This window comes from Penicillium concentricum, assembly GCF_028827145.1.
Source record: "Penicillium concentricum strain IBT 3081 chromosome Unknown utg000002l_segment0_segment0, whole genome shotgun sequence".
Lineage (NCBI taxonomy): Eukaryota > Fungi > Ascomycota > Eurotiomycetes > Eurotiales > Aspergillaceae > Penicillium > Penicillium concentricum.
In genome coordinates, this window is record NW_026622755.1 from 1,196,397 (window position 1) to 1,212,759 (window position 16,363).

The 16,363-nt window shown below is 45.4% G+C and overlaps 5 protein-coding genes across 5 annotated transcripts; 2 read left to right on the top strand and 3 right to left on the bottom strand.

Annotated features, from left to right (window-relative positions):
• Positions 1 to 1,369: 1,369 nt before the first annotated feature.
• N7517_004033 (fungal specific transcription factor domain-containing protein) lies at positions 1,370 to 4,542 on the bottom strand (the record flags this gene model as incomplete). The annotated part of the gene is made up of 5 exons (XM_056721763.1): positions 1,370 to 2,064; positions 2,120 to 2,144; positions 3,909 to 4,213; positions 4,295 to 4,363; positions 4,416 to 4,542. 5 exons carry the CDS (start codon positions 4,540 to 4,542, stop codon positions 1,370 to 1,372), a joined length of 1,221 nt encoding a protein of 406 aa, XP_056578013.1.
• Positions 4,543 to 4,816: 274 nt separating this feature from the next.
• On the bottom strand, positions 4,817 to 5,038 carry N7517_004034 (uncharacterized protein; the record flags this gene model as incomplete). The annotated part of the gene is made up of 1 exon (XM_056721764.1): positions 4,817 to 5,038. One exon carries the CDS (start codon positions 5,036 to 5,038, stop codon positions 4,817 to 4,819), a length of 222 nt encoding a protein of 73 aa, XP_056578014.1.
• An 832-nt stretch (positions 5,039 to 5,870) lies between these two features.
• On the bottom strand, positions 5,871 to 7,607 carry N7517_004035 (phthalate transporter; the record flags this gene model as incomplete). Its single annotated transcript, XM_056721765.1, has 6 exons — positions 5,871 to 6,138; positions 6,193 to 6,229; positions 6,314 to 6,791; positions 6,863 to 7,114; positions 7,162 to 7,333; positions 7,399 to 7,607. The coding sequence occupies 6 exons, from the start codon at positions 7,605 to 7,607 to the stop codon at positions 5,871 to 5,873; spliced, it is 1,416 nt and encodes a 471-aa protein (XP_056578015.1).
• Positions 7,608 to 10,695: 3,088 nt separating this feature from the next.
• N7517_004036 (uncharacterized protein) lies at positions 10,696 to 10,887 on the top strand (the record flags this gene model as incomplete). Its single annotated transcript, XM_056721766.1, has 1 exon — positions 10,696 to 10,887. One exon carries the CDS (start codon positions 10,696 to 10,698, stop codon positions 10,885 to 10,887), a length of 192 nt encoding a protein of 63 aa, XP_056578016.1.
• A 2,514-nt stretch (positions 10,888 to 13,401) lies between these two features.
• On the top strand, positions 13,402 to 13,587 carry N7517_004037 (uncharacterized protein; the record flags this gene model as incomplete). Its single annotated transcript, XM_056721767.1, has 1 exon — positions 13,402 to 13,587. One exon carries the CDS (start codon positions 13,402 to 13,404, stop codon positions 13,585 to 13,587), a length of 186 nt encoding a protein of 61 aa, XP_056578017.1.
• Positions 13,588 to 16,363: the final 2,776 nt, after the last annotated feature.

The following is a 16,363-nucleotide window of genomic DNA, read 5'->3' on the forward strand; positions in this document are numbered from 1 at the left end:
GTGCAGGTGTATATGTCCCGATACACAGCGAGTGATTCTTTGATACTGTAACTGCTTTCCTTCACACAGTATGAGACGGTTGGAAAGGTACCCCGGCGAAGAATTAGGCGATAATTGATCAAGGAGAAATTAAATCTCGGTAATCGGCAAGTTCACAGAAAGCCTATGAACTGCTAGAGATTTCTCAATCCACTACGGAGTACGGAGTATTCAGTACATATATAGCCTTAGACCATTCCAACAGACCCACTACACACATATTTCAGGCGCTTCCCTAGATTATCTACAAACATCAAACATAAAACATCCAGATATCCAAACAAAATCGACAGTGGTAACAGAACATCAAAAAAGAGCTTGTGGTACACCGGGAAATGCCAATCGAGAAAGATCCGAGAACTCTTCTAAGATCCGATCAAGGTCGTCGGGGGCGCCCGTGGGAGATTCCACCTCTTGGAATATATCCCCAGCATAAAGTTCCAACAGCGAAAGCCTTGGTGACAGTGAATTTGGAAATGGAAACAAGTCTCGGAAACTTAACATGTCATGCCCTTGGCTGGAAAAAACATTTTCTCGCGGTTCAAAGGTTGTCGTATTTTGGACTCGACCGCTGTTGCGTGAAGTTCGGAGTTTGTTGATTGCGTTCAATACCACCGTTGCCCCGGGAAGTCTTGCTTGAAGCTGCTCCAAGGACGAGACAAGAATGTCAAGCTCTTCTGAACAGTAGCTATCTGACTCTAGTGAAGACTCAGTGGCGTTGTATTGAAGTTGCGGTATTGAGGCCACCATTAATAGCCAATTGTGTGCACCAAGAAGATAACTGAGGTCGTCCCTACAATCAATCTCCTGGTATAGGCGGGCCATGCATGAAGAGGCGACCAACGATACAATGTTCGGAGCAGATGTGATGTCGTGGTCGTTGAATAGGTGAAAATATGATATAATAGTGGCAAAATACGTAAGGTGTAATTCAAAGACATCTTGTCGGTATGTTCGAAGACCATTCGCGTCAAAAATGTGCATAGTTGTTGGAAGATTGCGGACCCAATCTTTTAAGGAATGGAAGATATCTATATGCTGTTATGTCGGTAGAAGTAAGTATGAAAGACTTTTCAAAGTAATAATCTTGTGCTAAATGACTAGAGGCGCGCATACCTGTGTTTGCACATGTTTAGTACTCCGCCCCCGGAGGTCTAATATACTACCCAGGATGGTAATTATCTTGGCTAGCTCAATGAAAAGCAAGGATTGAATATCAAAAGTCTCGAAATCTTCTTCGGTCAGGGGTCGAACGTCAAATTCATTCTTTTTGATACATGTGGGCCATCCAAATGCAGCCGATACAAGTATATCTTGAACCTTGATGCCATTAGTAAAAGTAAAAGTGGATTTGGGAGACACGCACGAAAAGGGACCACGCAATCCTGCGTGCAATCTTTGGATTGACAAAAGTAGCACATATTCCCTCGCGGTGCAGGCCCATTTGCTGTAACAGTCTTATTGCTATAACCAACCACTGCCACGGGGAATCAATGGTCAATAATACAGGACCAGCGATGTTGCGTGTTGAAAAAAGACACATGACCTTTAGAACTGTAATGGGGTCCTGTTCGTGATTGGTGTGGATAAGAGTCTTCACATTGTAATAATATTTCTCATTCTCAGCCAGGATATCTGGTCCTTTAGGATGCCGTAGAATCGTTCCCACCATGCAAATCGCTTGTTGAAGAGCTACCGAAGGTCTGCTAGAAGAGAAATCCGCACGATCAACAACAGGCAATCGATGGAAAACATGTTGGAAATAGGCGTCGACATATGCATTTAGTAACATTGCCGGTGGTGGTGAGGTGGGATCTATTATCGTCAAGATCTCCTGGTTTCTGGTTGTTGAGGTGGCTGTGATCCGACGATAGTTTGGGGGAATACCAGGGGCATTATGCAGCATGTAAGTCATTCCGCTAAGGTACTGTCTATGTACTGGCTCAGGTGGTGGAACAGTAGGCCCTTGGTCTTGTTGCTCGCGAATGATTGACGGTTCTGGAGTCACTGGCTTCTCTTGACCAGCTGCTCCGTTAGATCTTGGAGATCTCGCCATTCGCCTGGTGTACCTCTCTTTAACCGTCATTCTCCGGTTGGGACGAGGTCTGAGAAATGGTCAGCAATGCCATAGGTTATCTTACCTGATGATTTCTTACTGGCAGGCCAATCCATGTTTATCACAATTCGAACAAGTGCCTTCTGATTGAGTCTGTAGATCACATTTGACTTTGCGTGCGTGACACTGACAACATACGATCCTTGCCCGATCACGAACTTGAAGAGATTGACCGGAAACCATTGTATGATCTTATGCAAATGTAAAAAGGGCATTTGGAATAGCCAAATATGAAAAAATCAATAATGTAACACTAGAGCAGTACCTTGGAAAATGCGGGGGTGGCTGCGTCTAGCGTTAACCCAGGAAGTTGCTATGACACAGCAGATGTTTTAGCTCCCCACTTTCTACCCCGTATATCCAGTCTTATAGCGCTCAGGGGAAAACCCACTTTGGGGGATGATGCCTAAATGCCTTCTAGCACCGCCTTCTACACCGCTCTATAGTTACAGGATATTGTAAATTATTGAACAAATGTTTGATTATTAAGATGTGTAATAGTAATTCAGATATTTTGACTTTTCTGCTGTTTTAAAACAAGGCATTAAGGACTACCCGGGGTTTAATCCCTGATAGCTATACCGCTTCGTACCCCGTATAACATACACCGCCCCCCCTCTAGAAATGTGCCGGGGGTAGCTTAATACATGCGGGCTCAATGGTTACGCGTTTCGATCCTTCTAAACCTCCTATTTTCTGACCTATACGATGGCACCCCAGAATTAACTGATTGACAGGTTTCCAGCCTGAACCTTAGTTTCTCTCTTATGCTTCGTATGATATTTGTTGAATATATGGCCGTTAGCTAGCGATCAAATCAGTGTATCAGCATAGATATATAGCCAAAATTTTCAGAATAGAACATGTCAAAGTGCAGGGTAAAATTATTACGGTTCCGATGAATCAGTGCTGGGGGTTGCCAGGGACGGCCCGGTCCTCATTAGTCTTGGCGTATCCGTTTACTCCGTAAAGCGCAGGCTATTGTGAGCTAGTAAAGTAGCACATTGTATTATATGTTGTAAGAATCTATCCAACCCTTGATCGGAAGACTCGGCTATAAAATACAGGGAGGGCAATATTAAGCGTTAATGGCGTTTTGATCGACAGGCCTGGCCAACCCAGTGATAATTTCATTGGTGCATTCGGACTAATTTCCCCTCTTAGCTCTCGTTTCGGCTGTCTCGGCACTATTCGGCTGTCATCGGCTGTCTCCCGCGTCTGAGGGCGAAGCTGTGCCAAGAGAGATGAAGTAGCATTCACATGTCTATTTGCGTAGACTACTACCCCAGTTTTCCACACCCGAGAACTATTGAGGTAGACAAAGCCTCTCGCGCTAGGTGTCTCTCAGTTTGCTCAATAAGCATACATTGTACCAGTCAACTAGGACGGCACCACTTTGACTAGCCATCACATCCTTAAGTCTCGCATCTATGCCCACTAAATCCTCTTCGATATTAATATAATCCTTTAATCTTAAGATAGATAAAAGGAGTAGGATAAATAACGGAGATAGCTAAAAGGCCTTAGTTACTAGCAAACTCGGCAATGTACACCGTGTATGTCGAGCCCTATGCCCATTTGATATTTCTTTATAGAAGCGGACGTAGTTAGCGCTCTTTCGACCGGAGTTATTGGCCGTTCTAATGTACCTAAATCGATTGGTTTTCTCTAGCTAGCGTTGTATGTTTTGATAAGATCGATATATGAACGATAAAGAGGAAGATCACATACCAGTATACTACACCCTGCCAACCCATGTCATAAAGGCCATAGGATAATCAGAGCTCCCATCGAAGGACCCTTCATCAGTCGTACAGTCCTCCTTGGTCCACCAACCCTTATCAATGGTAGTATCACGCATCAAAGCATAGTCGTACTGGACTCGGCGACGAACATCATGGAGCCGTTCGAAAACTTCCAAAAACCAATCCTCATCAGCCTCCCGGTACACCATGGGCCAGTCCAGACGGATTGCGTAATGGACAGAATCGAAGCCAGGACCAGAACGTGGTCCTTCTTCTTCTTCTGCTGCTGCTGCTGCTGCGAAGGAGTCTTGTCCTTTTCATCAGGAGAATCAGCAGCCGGGCGCTACCACAAGCCTTTGACAGGGACTACAGGGACACTACCAGCCTTGCATACTGTCCTGCTGGAAACAGCACACAGAGTCAAATACCCAATTAGGAGTGTGCGAAGCATCATCAGGAGCACCTACATACGTCAGCAAGAACAAACAAACGTATGGACCCCAACCAGCACTCACGGAGGGAACACTTATTCGCGGCACCCGAATACCGGCAGCAATCACACTTCGACGACACTGAAAACCCGGTCCAGCAAGAACGAGCGAGGAACACGAGGGATCTTGCTGACACGCCAGTCAACTCCATCTCGCTGTAAATTCACACCGGACCACGACTGGTCCGTGGCACTGCCGGAGAGGCGAGAACGAAGAGGAAATCCATTGGCATCAAGTCCATTTCCTGAAAAACAGGACGGTCAGCTCCCGTGAGGATACAAACGAGGCAAGACAATACATATCAGTGTCAACTTGGGCCTGGGAACAAGCAAACGCACCTGCAGCAGGCAAACGGGCGTGGATCACTCACCAGCGCCACCATGTTGAGCAACGGTCGGAGCCACAGAGACCACCCGCAGCAGGGGTCACAGAGTCGACCGGAGTCGTAGCCACTCCCACACCCTCGCCGCTGTCACCACTACCACTGCCACCATCCGCATCATCAGTGTCAACACCGCGCCTGCACCATCGTCGCCAGCAAGGCCACCGAGGCGTTCGGTATCCGGAGCAGGAGGAAAAGAAGCAAGAACACTGAGAGACTCCTTGGCCGCCCGCCAGCCCGCGCGCAGGAATCTTTCACCCGGCATGACTTGCATCAGGAGATGCACAAGGCGCAAACCCACCTTGGCAACGTCAACCTCCGAACTGTCAACCTCCACAGATTACTCCAACTGCGAGCGCACCTCTAGGGCCCAGCGTTTGATTTGCTATACAACCGCTCGTCCCTCGCCCCACGAACCGGATATCGCATCGAAGAATGACTGGGGGGCCTGGGTGACACGGTGGCATCTTTTCTCTGCTGATGAACGGACATCAACACGGAAGGACGCGCGAAAGGTGCGAGCGGATCTAGGATCCTCTTTTTAGTGCTCAGGATGCTGCGTACAAGCCATTATTGATAAAAGATCGGTCTGATCAGGATGAAATTGATGCGATTGGAGATCAAGAAGTGGTGGCGAAGAATTAAAGCAGAGGTGAAGCAAACACCTTTCAAAATAGGAAGATACCGGCCTCAGCCTTTTGATTGAAGACCCTCACAACCACCTGAAGACAACAGTTGTCGATTTCCTACCTTAAAGAACCTCTCGTGGACGGTACGTCGTCGTCACCTCTCATTTACCCTTTCTTCCCTATTATATGACTCTTTTTATTATCTCGCCACCTGTTTCTGACGTTTGACAGCTGAAAAAAGACCTAGCGAGATGAAAGAACCTCAATAAGCCTTTCTGGGACTAATTTGAAGGAACTTTGTTCGGATATGTAGAGTTGGGTGTTTGATATTTGTGCCTTAGAGATCGGACATCAGCACTCAGCTAACTAACTAGTTGGTATAGTCTGGGGTCTCTTCATCCTGTTTCCTAGTACAACTCTCTCTCCTTCACATTCCTGATCATTCCTTGCATTGGCTGTACAGCTTCATCAATATGTATACTTGAACCCAATCTGTCCCTCAATCGGCTTTCCTCCAGCATCGACTCGCTTGTTTGCCCGATTGAACTTGAGTGTGAGTAGGCACGCAAATACGACAATCAAACCATTGGCCAATATAGCGGCGATTAGACCTGGTATGTAATCAGGAGCATCTTGAGCGCGGAACACTGTTGTCGCAATGATGCCTCCAATACTGCCTCCACCGATCGATGTCGCAGACGTAAAGGCTCGTTTCCATTGGCCACGGATGTTGTTGCTAGAGGCAATTAGACGCTAAGATAAAACCACATTCTGGAAACAACACTATTACCTTTGCCAAGATACCAGCGCAGGGCAATTTGCAGTTGCTAGAACAGACATTAGTATAGTCATAGCCACGAGAAAAGAGCGTTCACTCACCAGCAGCAGTAGCTAAGAAGACTCCAAAATACCGGGGGCCGGATCCTTAAGAAAACCTAGCAGTGCTAGGCCAAGAATCGCCACCAGCGCGTTTCCAATAATAATGGGTCCCCGCAGACGCCATTTATCCGAGTATACTGCCTGCGTGTACATCACCACACCCGCAAAAGCATAGGGTGGTGCAACAAGACATTGCGCCTTCACCACGGGGAAGTGCATGCTATCTTGCAGAATTATCGGAAGAAAGTATGCAATCGCGTAGCTAGGCATAGTAGCTAACATATACAAGATCGCATATGCCCAGACCTTACTGTCTTTGCCATTTGCTAGATATTTCCGAATAGAGAAAGGCTCCACGGTGGTATCTGCTCTATCACGTTCGATTGTGGTAATAATAAATGAGGCTTCGGTTTGGTTGAGGAATTTCCAGGACTTCGGTGCTTTTTCCGGGAAGTCGACCAGCAAAATGTAGGAGCCAAGGCCTAGGACACACGTAAGAAGGCCTTCTATCTGTTCTCCATATATCATCAGTATAGCTTCTCCCGCGATAATCAGAGAGCATAGAGCATATAGAGTCTTACAATGAAAATCCACCGCCAACCGGAGATCCCGCCTAGCCCATCCATCTGCGATAACCCGTAGGCTAATATACCGCCAAAACCGGAGGCCACGCTTCCAATAAGGAAGAACGCAGCGTTGCGCTTTTGTAGCTCGTAGCGGGGGTACCAAGTACTAAGGAGATAGACGCTGCCGGGGAACAGTCCAGCCTCTAGGCCACCGAGGATTGCTCGTAAGCCAGCCATGGATTCCCAGTTCTTGACAAAGCCGAAGCCCTAGGATCATTAACAAAACGCTTTAGTTTTGAGTTTTTAATACTTACAATCATGACGGCTCCCCAGAGAGTAACAATGCCCGCGAGGAAGATTCGGGGCCCAAGTTTGCGAATAATGACTGTGGCAGGGATCTGGAAGACGGTGTATGTGACGAAGAATACCAATGAAGTGATACTGTAGCCATTGTTGGATGCGTTCATATCCAGCTCTTTCTGCATTCTGGGTTTGGTTAGCTGAGTACGTATGTATAGACCGTATAGACAATTGCGATACATTGCACTTACCCTGCAACCGAAGCAGCTCCGAGATTTGTTCGATCCAAAAGACTGACAATGAATAAACATCCCACAGTAACAACCAAGCGAATATCGACTCGTCGGATGATTTCCTTCTGCTCATCCGGATTGAAAGAGTTTAGGATTTCCTCATGGAATGCACTCTTTTCGGTGTCTTCGATGTCTTCGACTTGATCCTCATGATGTGAGTCCTTCATAGTAACGTTTTTTTTGTCTCTGTTCTCAACTTCGCGCTCAATTGGTGAATCTTATGTTTACTTCCCGGTGGATGGAAACCATTTGCGGGGTAACCCTAAGTCCTGAGACAAACGGAGAGAGCCCACATATTCCCCGCAAACATAGGTTATACGGTGTTTTGTGGGGTACCATGATCTCGGGTTGAATAGTCTAAGACTCTATGTGTACTAAACAGTGGAGTAAAGGCTGCCGAGAACCAATTTGCCCTACTTATCTGCGCCAAATAACTAGCCTACTTCGCTGTGCCATGCCGTTCCACTTGTGCTTCGTACATCTTATTTACAGTGCCTTCTACTTATGCTTATGCATTTCAAATACCGTTCTAAATCTCCCTCGACAAATTAGTTCACAATGCAGTGAGGCTTTTCGATCTACAGAAAGACTGGTGGCGAGGGAATTGTCCGAGCTTTGTTCATTTGCCCCTAAAAAAATCCGGGACTGCTGTTTCGGTGGGCTTCGGCTTACGGCATGGCGTCGGTAAAGTGCTGAAATAACGGCCGATCACTCTCGATCTTTGACTTTCTCGGTAGGTGTCGGTTGTCTGGATATGGACAGGCACATATATTCGGGTCTCATCCACTTGGCCTCTATACCGAGCCCCTTGGTGTTTGAATGACAGATTTTCGATTTCTAAAGTCAATGTCGAGTTCGCCCACAATACATCCCGGTTCGTGCAGTCGACTGGAGGGCCTCAAACTCAATGGGCGAAAGGCCTCTTTTGCTGAACCCAAGGCAACTGTTTTCTTCTCCAGCCTCCTCCACCTGTTCTAACCCGGTGTAGATGACGATCCCCTATTGACGAGGTAATCGGGCTCTGGTGGTATTTGGGCTCGCAACCATTTTAATTACCTCCTTACCTATTGAGGAGTGCTACTAATTTAGTTGAAAATCATGGTCAATCAGTATGGACATCATCTTACTGTTCGGCGTATTCCATTCCAGACTTCTAACACTATCCCCCTTGCTCTGTATAGCACGCTTAGAGCATTAGTACAAACGTAACTGGTCCCCTTCAGTTAATGAATGACATCAGCAAGGAAATAGAAGGAGGTAATATGCAAAACTCGTATATTCGTCTAAAGCGAGGTTGCGGTCAAACGTGGCTAGGACTACCGGCGGGTACAGCGACCATTTGCGGTGTCTCGTTATAGCGAGGGTGTGTCCCTATACTAGTTCCCTAAACATAATTCATCGATAATAAATGTAACTATGGTGTCTAAAGTACCGTTTACGATGTGTATAGATATTATTAAATGGCATTTTGATCTACTATACACAATGCCAACTGCGCCTGATACGAGCTGGGCGTGTTAAAACAGTCTACAGCGTATATATAGCTGCTATAAGCTTTTTCCAACACCAGACAGCAGGCCAGCTGACCCCTAGGATTTCTGACTAAGCAACCATGCTCAGATGTTGATTTGTACGATGCATATTCGTACTTGAATTGTGTCAAGAGTCCGAACGAATTAAAAATGTAAAAAATGTAAAAACATACAACAGTGAGGATTCGCTGGTGGTCACCCACCCAACTACTAACTCACCGGCGTGTGGCTTAAGTACGGCTGAGCGGACGGGAAGCCCTGTTTTCCACACCCTATGGTCGTATGTACTTGTTTAAGTGTGAGAATGGAATATAACATAGATGGTAGTGAGAAGGGTGAGAATCACCCCAGGTCGTGCGACGACTGCACCTCCCTCAAGTGACGAGGATCGGTATTATTGAGTTACAGGTTGGCTCTGGAACACTCGGTCCCTTGGCATCTGCACACAGCCCAAATTGAAGAGAAAGGTTGCGAAGAATTTCACAACCTGTGGCCTTCTCCCCGGATAGTCAGATGGTAGCCTCAAGTTCTGACGACGGGATTATTATGCTTTGAATAACAAATCTGGGATACGGACCCTTAAACCCGCGAACATGTCTATGGTTTCTTCACTGGTCTTTTCTTCTAACGACCAAGCTGTGGCATCATATCATTCTAACGGAAGTGTCATATTCTGGTCTTTTTTCTTTGCCAACTACCGGCTCGTCCATGGAAGCGCCTAGGAGCTTGAAAGTCCTCGTTGTTTTAACCTAATACCTCCGTTAACCAATGATTTTGACATTGCCAATTAAACACAATAATAGGAAGATGCATCATCTAGAGTCGAGGTTGGCCTGCACGGGTTGAATGCAAAAACTAGTCGAATGCAGAATGTACAATTTCCATGGGAGCCACATACAAAAGGTACTTCGGAATAACTCTATATATCTCGGCCAACTCACTATTATTTTTTTATTTTTTTTCAAATAGACATAAGGTTAAGTTAATACAGCCTACATACTATAGTACTATAGAAATGAAGTCGAAATACCAGTGTGGTCTAGAAGAAAAACTTTTAGATGAATTTTGCACGATACAATCCTGATAGGGGTCCCAAGGTTATTTAATTTTCCTGCTTTACAAAAATGGTTAAAAATAAAAGCTGCTCTTTTAAAGCTACATCATAAGACTAGATTTATGATATTAAATCATTATCCTGTAATTGAATGAGGCGGTCGAGATATATACATTTATTTCTAAGTACTTTTTGTATGTGGCTCCCATAGAAAAGGTACATTTTGCATTCAACCCGTGCGGCTCAACTCCCTGTGGGCCGTGCGTTAGTCCGAGTATATGAATAAATATGAATAAGTCTTGTTTATATTCATGTTATGCAGTACTGACGAAAAGAATATGTCATCAACAATTTCGTAGGAAATTTTGGCAAATGATAACATCTATCTCAACGTCTGATGTCTGATTTCAATGTGTTAGCTTCTATAACCGTAAAACAATCACGAATGGCCATATGATCGGAGGGAAATGCCATGAGAATATAACTTTGGTCACGAGATCCCCTTTTAGCTCCCCGTCTAGTGATATGCCGCGGCTGTATCCGAGACATTTAGACGAGCTATCGTCAATCAGGCAGGTTTTCTATCCATTATAATATCAGCTGCTCCCAACAAGGTCATACATAACTGTAAAAGGGCGGAAATTGAAGCGATTCTCCTCTCTCGCAATTATGCCTGGCTTTGTTGGCAGATTAAGCGAAATTACACCTACAATCATCTTGTTTGGTATCATTCTCCTTAACGGCTACCATCATCTCGATCATCTGCTCGTTACCAATTTCGTTGGGGGCATCTATCTCGCCTTTATCAATCGAGGGTCAGCCCGTAGCGGTTGTGTTCCTGGTGGCAACAACGACCTCTAGACTGGTGAGTTTCAAGTCCGATATTTATTTTCCAGGTCGTCTATATTTGGTGGTACATAGTGCTGATCTTTGGGTTTTCTTGTAGCTGTGCGGTGATCTTTGAAGGTTTGTGTAAAGGGTTCAATTTCTGGAGTGGAAAGGAGGTTGATCTGTTATTTGCTTTTGCCTGTCTGTTCTGTTTGGGCCGTGGTTCTGTATAGTAATATAATTGCCGTGAGTCAAACATAATGTAGTACAAGTGAAATAGGACGACGGAAACTTGTATTAACATAGTATGTGTTGGCTATGTATACTCTTACTGTTAGGTGACTTCGCCCAGCGTGTAAAATCTTGTATCAAATTGTAGACAATTTTTTGCTCTATCTTTCTTCTAGAAGTACATATCTAGGTAAAATAAATATCCCGGGCGGGTAGGATGGAGAAACAAGTATAATTAAGTACGGCAGCATATGTAAAAGGCCAAGAGAACATTAATGAAGCCAAGACAACCGAATAAAAGCTTGGAGTAGAGATCAGGTAATCCGCGCTCAGGCCATGAATGGGGTGCCTAAGCCTCCGTCCACAACACGAAGCATAATCCTATTACGGTACAATTTCTCATCGCAGGCTAGCTCGTTACACGTTTTTGCCTCAGGAAAATGCCCGTGCACTCAAGCGGGGGTCTTTCGATGCGACAAGAATCGGGATTTAGCTGCACTCCATCAAATATATATCACTACTTTCAACAATCTATATCTACCCAAACAATGCAACAAATATGCATAAAATTCCCATCAGTATACAGCTAACTGGGCAAGAAATCCAAGTAAATTGATATTGAGTATAATACCCGCTACCTTGCTCAGTGCAAGCAGTCTGTTAGACAAAGAGCGTATCAAATTGTCAATTGTACCTTGATCAAGCGGTATCCCAAGTAGAGCAGATACAACGCTTAAAATGCTTCCAAACTTGCTTCTGTCAACTCCTAGCTGTTTCCGACCGGTGGATTTTCGCATTGTTTTTCTAGAAGACAGTTTCGGGAACGTATATTGGGAGAAGAGCCTCTTCATATGGAGAATTAGCCTGGTTTTACTATTGGCTTACGGCTATAGTTTTCTCCAGAGATATATCCTGTACATACGACCATAGGGTGTGGAAAACAGGGCTTCCCGTCCGCTCAGCCGTACTTAAGCCACACGCCGGTGAGTTAGTAGTTGGGTGGGTGACCACCAGCGAATCCTCACTGTTGTATGTTTTTTACCTTTTGTTTTTATTCGTTCGGATACTCCCTCTTGCTGCCCTGCTCTTTTCAGTCCCTTCATTCAGCCCGTTCACCTAAATATCCTACACACCCCTAAACCGCTGACGTGTTCTTCCCTTCCCGCACACCCAGGGTATGTGTGGAATAATAGAGAGGGTGTGACGATGGTGCGCCGGTGTGCGGGAGGGGGCGAAAATCCTCCGGGAGAGCGCATTGACCGCGTAGGCCGCTCTGCTAGTGCTATGGTGATATGTCGTTGGGTATGACTACAGGCTCCGAAACTGTTATCTCTTCGCATCTGTGCACAGCCACGCCAGGGCTTTGTTAATTGGAAAATTCATTGCTCGAGCGCTAAGCGATATGTAGGCTACTACAACTATCTGACATGTAGGGCGTACCACTGCCTGACAACGAATTTAGAGCCTCGTTAAGGCCTGTCCTAGCCAATTGTTATTCTTGCTATTAGGCTGTCCTCATGACGCGCGACTTTAGAACCATTAAGACGCCTCCGCAAAGTCTAGTTCGGCTTCAACTATGGTACCAGTAAGATGGCGTGGGCGATTCGTAATCTTGACTTGTTACTCAGATTTCGGATTGCTTGTAGTCCCGACATGCTGTCGCATAGGATCGCGACTGGTGCTGTGCTGGTGGATCGGATTACTATGGCCTAGAGTATGAGATCATGCACACGATCTGATGAGGCTGGTAGAGTATCATGATGATTCATTGATGAAAGAGCCGAAGGAAACATCACTATCATTAGAGATAGATAATGTGAATTGCCTTTTCAAGTTAGTTTTGTATTTATAGATTTAGCGCCTCAATATTCACGTAACCTCCCTTCAATACTCCCAACATAGAAGACCCGTCTTCGCTACTATTCGTCCCATTCTCTTGCCTTTCTATTATTCTGCCTCTATATTTTGCACTCATCACTGTGCACCTGCAACTACGCCTGCACAATCGGACACATCTGGTTTGTCCCACCCGTGAAGGCATGATCTCGTCCTTATCAGTAAGTTACAGCCCCTCAACCAAGTGCGGTGTTATAGAGGCTGTTTTGCGCAGTCGCTCTAATAATAGGTGTGGTCACCCTTCTCTATAATTAAGAGCCTCGTCGCCAATCACTTACAGAATGGGTTAGTTGATCGGGTGCTCAGCCACGATGAAATGCAGGGATCGCGAGTCTTTGCCAAGAGAGTTAAAAACAACTAGAAAAGCCCCCATCCCCCACCTTCATCTCTCAGCATAATTTTACCTTCCAGTGTTTTGCAATGAAAATCCCCATTTCCTTGCCGGGGAAGCGCGAAGTACGCAACATATTGGCCTGGGCTCGTTCTCTAGCCCCTTCTCAGCACTACGATGAGGCAGCAGACAGCGATCTACACGATACCGAGCTCCTCGCACTTCCCAGCCAACAGTCGCTATCTTCCGTCTCAAAAATCACGGCAAAAGAGTGAACCACCCATGATCAGACTCTTGTCACTCCTATATTAGGCGAAGCAACAGCTAATACCGACGAACACAGAGGCATTCTAGCACATGCTTTGGAAAATAACAGTCTTAACAAATCAAGATCCTAGATTAAAGGTGTATACCTCTATGGATATGCGACTACCGGCCTCCTACTATCCAATCTCATACTTGTTTCCGTGGCTGGCGGATTATCGTCTAAATTCCTAGGGAGAGGGGGATCCTCGAATTCAAAAGTGATATATCACGGTTCATGTGATATGGTAGGTCGGTGGAACACAGGTATCCATGTCATAATCAACATTATCAGCACCTGTACTCTCGCAACGAGCAATTATTGCATGCAGACCCTTGTCGCCCCAACTAGAGACGAGATTGACATTGCCCACGCAAAACGCCGCTGGCTTGACGTTGGATGTTCTAGTTTCAGAAATCTCTTCGCGATATCGTACGCCCGACTCGGTCTGTGGATAGTCTTGCTACTTACTGCCACGCCGCTTCACCTATTGTACGGAGGTATGCCTATTGTTCTTTTTACAGAATGTCGCCTTAGTTATAACTCACTCATATTTGAGAGCCTGAACTACAACGAGTACTAGGCCTTCGCCGCCCCGCATGATTTCACGCCTGAGGACGTGCGAAATCTCACGACTCCCGCCTTAGATAATTGTTTTACGATACACACGATCTCCGCACATCCGAAATATATGCCTTCAAATGAAGTATTAGATTGGAACCAACTAATTCTTCAAGTTGAAGGATCAAAGAGCAAGAGCATCTCCGCCGAGGAATGTTACGAAAAGATATATATGACCATTGGCCAACCCGTCTATAAGGGGATCATTCTCCTAACAAGCAACCGAAGTATAAATGATGGCGGAACTAAGTCCGTCCTTGAAATCATGAACTGGAACAACTCCGGAGAAGTTTCGGTAATTCCGTCTGTGACAGAAAACATACAGGATCATAAATGCCCACCCGTGTCTGACCCTTACTTCTACCTTAACACAATTCATGCCGACACAATTCATGTCACGGAGTGCCTGGCATTCGAGGGAAAATGCAATTGCCAACTGTTTTATAACCCTATCATCGCTGTGACGGTTATTATTGCCACCTTCGTCAAAGTTATTGCAATCTTCTTAGCGGCCCAAATTCATAAGTCTCGATCAACTCCTCTCCTTACGTCAGGTGATACGATAGCTTCGTTCCTAGAGGACCCAGATAAGACTACGAAAGGCATATATTGGGCATCGCTGAATAGCATGAAGAAGGACTGGACAATATGTCCGGAAGGACAGGAACCACAACGACAGGCAGTGAGATATCAACGTCTCACCAGGCCTCAGCAATGGAGAAGAGCATCTGGTCCAATCCATTGGTTTGTGACTGTGTTGATGTGAGCCTCCTAGGCCCGATATATAACCTAAATGCCGAGATACTAACAAAATTAAGCGCCATTACCTGCATTATAACTACTTTATTTATATACCCACTCTTTGCTGCGGACACACATGCCGAAGCTGGGCGTTTTACATGGCAAGAAATCTGGGACTTGGAAACTACATGGTCTCTTGGCAACAACTTTGACTATATACTCTAGACGTAAGGGTGGATGACTAAATTACTACTGGCAATATTAACCAATAATACTTAAGTCACGGGTGGCACACTTAGTCGCCCGTACACTGGTTGACCTATTTACCCTGAATCCTTCCCATAAATAGTGAACGCATCACGTTCTTTTCACATCAAGAGCATCCACTGAGTAGCATTATCTAGAAAATCTCATAGATGATACCCTCAATTATGACCAGTGTACCCCCTTTTCCTAAATCATCAGGAACGAGCAGACTTGATAGGCAGATATCTAGGTACATGGTGGAATGTAACATGGTATGTATCCTATTGTTGCATGGCTGGCCATGGATTTAAGCAGCCCACACCTATACTATATAGGAGGTTGTTTTTTAACATCCGCCACTCTACCCGCTCCATGTAAAGCAGTGCCATCTAATTAGGGTGTTATATCAGTTAAGGCACTCCACCTTCAAGCCATTCGGCTTTAATACTTCTTCCCCCGAGCACTTTTCCTCTCTCCCTCTGTAGCCCAACAAAAAGATTCCCTAGGCATGCTTCGATCATTATCGATGTCCCAAAAGAAGTCCCGGCCTTCTTCGGCATTCAAAAAAAGAAATCTCAGGTTTGGTTTTTAGGAATAGCCGAACGCGGGGGTCGAACCCGCAGCCTTAAGATTAAGAGTCTTACGCTCTACCGATTGAGCTAGCCCGGCTGGGCTGTTGGTGGCTGTCCTACAGGTCTGAGCTAAGATCAACTCGGCTAGCTTCTGCGAGCAATACCTTGAGTGTCCCTTGTCCCTTGTCCCTTGCTCAAAGCGATTAAGTAGATAATATACGTAGTCACATATATTACTTTCGATATACATCTACAAGAAGCTCTATATATGAGATGCGTAAAGAGAAAATAGCCAAAGGATATATTAAAGCTGAAGTCTGTCAATGCCTGTTCTCGTAGAAATGCTCTCGAAGACGTGCGAGGCAACTGACTTTACCCGACGAGGCAACCCCCTACTTTGATTTAACAAAATCCTATCCTTAGATAAGAACCCGAAATAAATTATTAATCACTCGATGCCTATGATATCAATCAAACTACTTGGGTTGAGCGAGCTGAAAATTTTCCAACCTTCAATCTTAAAAACTCGGTTTTCCATCGAGCTGATATGAAGCCTCCCCAGGCGGG